The sequence below is a fragment of the Austrofundulus limnaeus genome, unplaced genomic scaffold (genome assembly GCF_001266775.1).
Source record: "Austrofundulus limnaeus strain Quisiro unplaced genomic scaffold, Austrofundulus_limnaeus-1.0 Scaffold10801, whole genome shotgun sequence".
In the NCBI taxonomy this organism is placed as follows: Eukaryota; Metazoa; Chordata; class Actinopteri; order Cyprinodontiformes; family Rivulidae; genus Austrofundulus; species Austrofundulus limnaeus.
In genome coordinates, this window is record NW_013963203.1 from 1 (window position 1) to 571 (window position 571).

Here is a 571-nt window from a genome sequence, read left to right on the forward strand (position 1 = left end):
CTGTCCGACCCGTTGGGCTGGTTCTGTCCGACCCGTTGGGCTGGTTCTGTCCGACCCGTTGGGCTGGTTCTGTCCGACCCGTTGGGCTGGTTCTGTCCGACCCGTTGGGCTGCAGGTGGTGGCCATCGACGTGGACATGGCGTTCTTTGAGCCCAAGATGAGGGACATCCTGGAGCAGAACTGCAGCAGTGATGAGGACTGCAGCTTCTTCGACTGCTCGTCCAGGTGTGACCCGCTCCGCCGCAGGTGCAGCCCCCGCCGCAGGAACACCAACCTGCAGGTCAGACATCACTTTTCTTCATCCTGAGTTTCTGTTCTGGTTTTCTGGATGAAACTCGACGCTCAGAAAGTTACATCTTATCTTATTACATCAATCTTTTCCACCGTTTAATGACCCGTCTGCAGAAGCAGAACAATGTGAGTTTGGGCCCGACGGACCCGAGGCAGAACCTGCAGACGAGTTGATTTAGGAGCTGTAAAATACAATAAAAAAACTAATAATGACAAATAAATTCTATGAAACTGTTAAAATAGTTTTGTTAATAAATTCTTAACATTAAATCTATTAATG

The 571-nt window shown here is 49.4% G+C and overlaps 1 protein-coding gene across 1 annotated transcript; it reads left to right on the top strand.

Moving 5' to 3' along the window:
- Positions 1-115: 115 nt before the first annotated feature.
- Positions 116-280, top strand: LOC106512715 (protein FAM69C; the record flags this gene model as incomplete). The annotated part of the gene is given in 1 exon segment (XM_014001273.1): positions 116-280. A coding segment is annotated over 1 exon segment (165 nt), but the record flags the coding sequence as incomplete, so codon positions are not given.
- Positions 281-571: the final 291 nt, after the last annotated feature.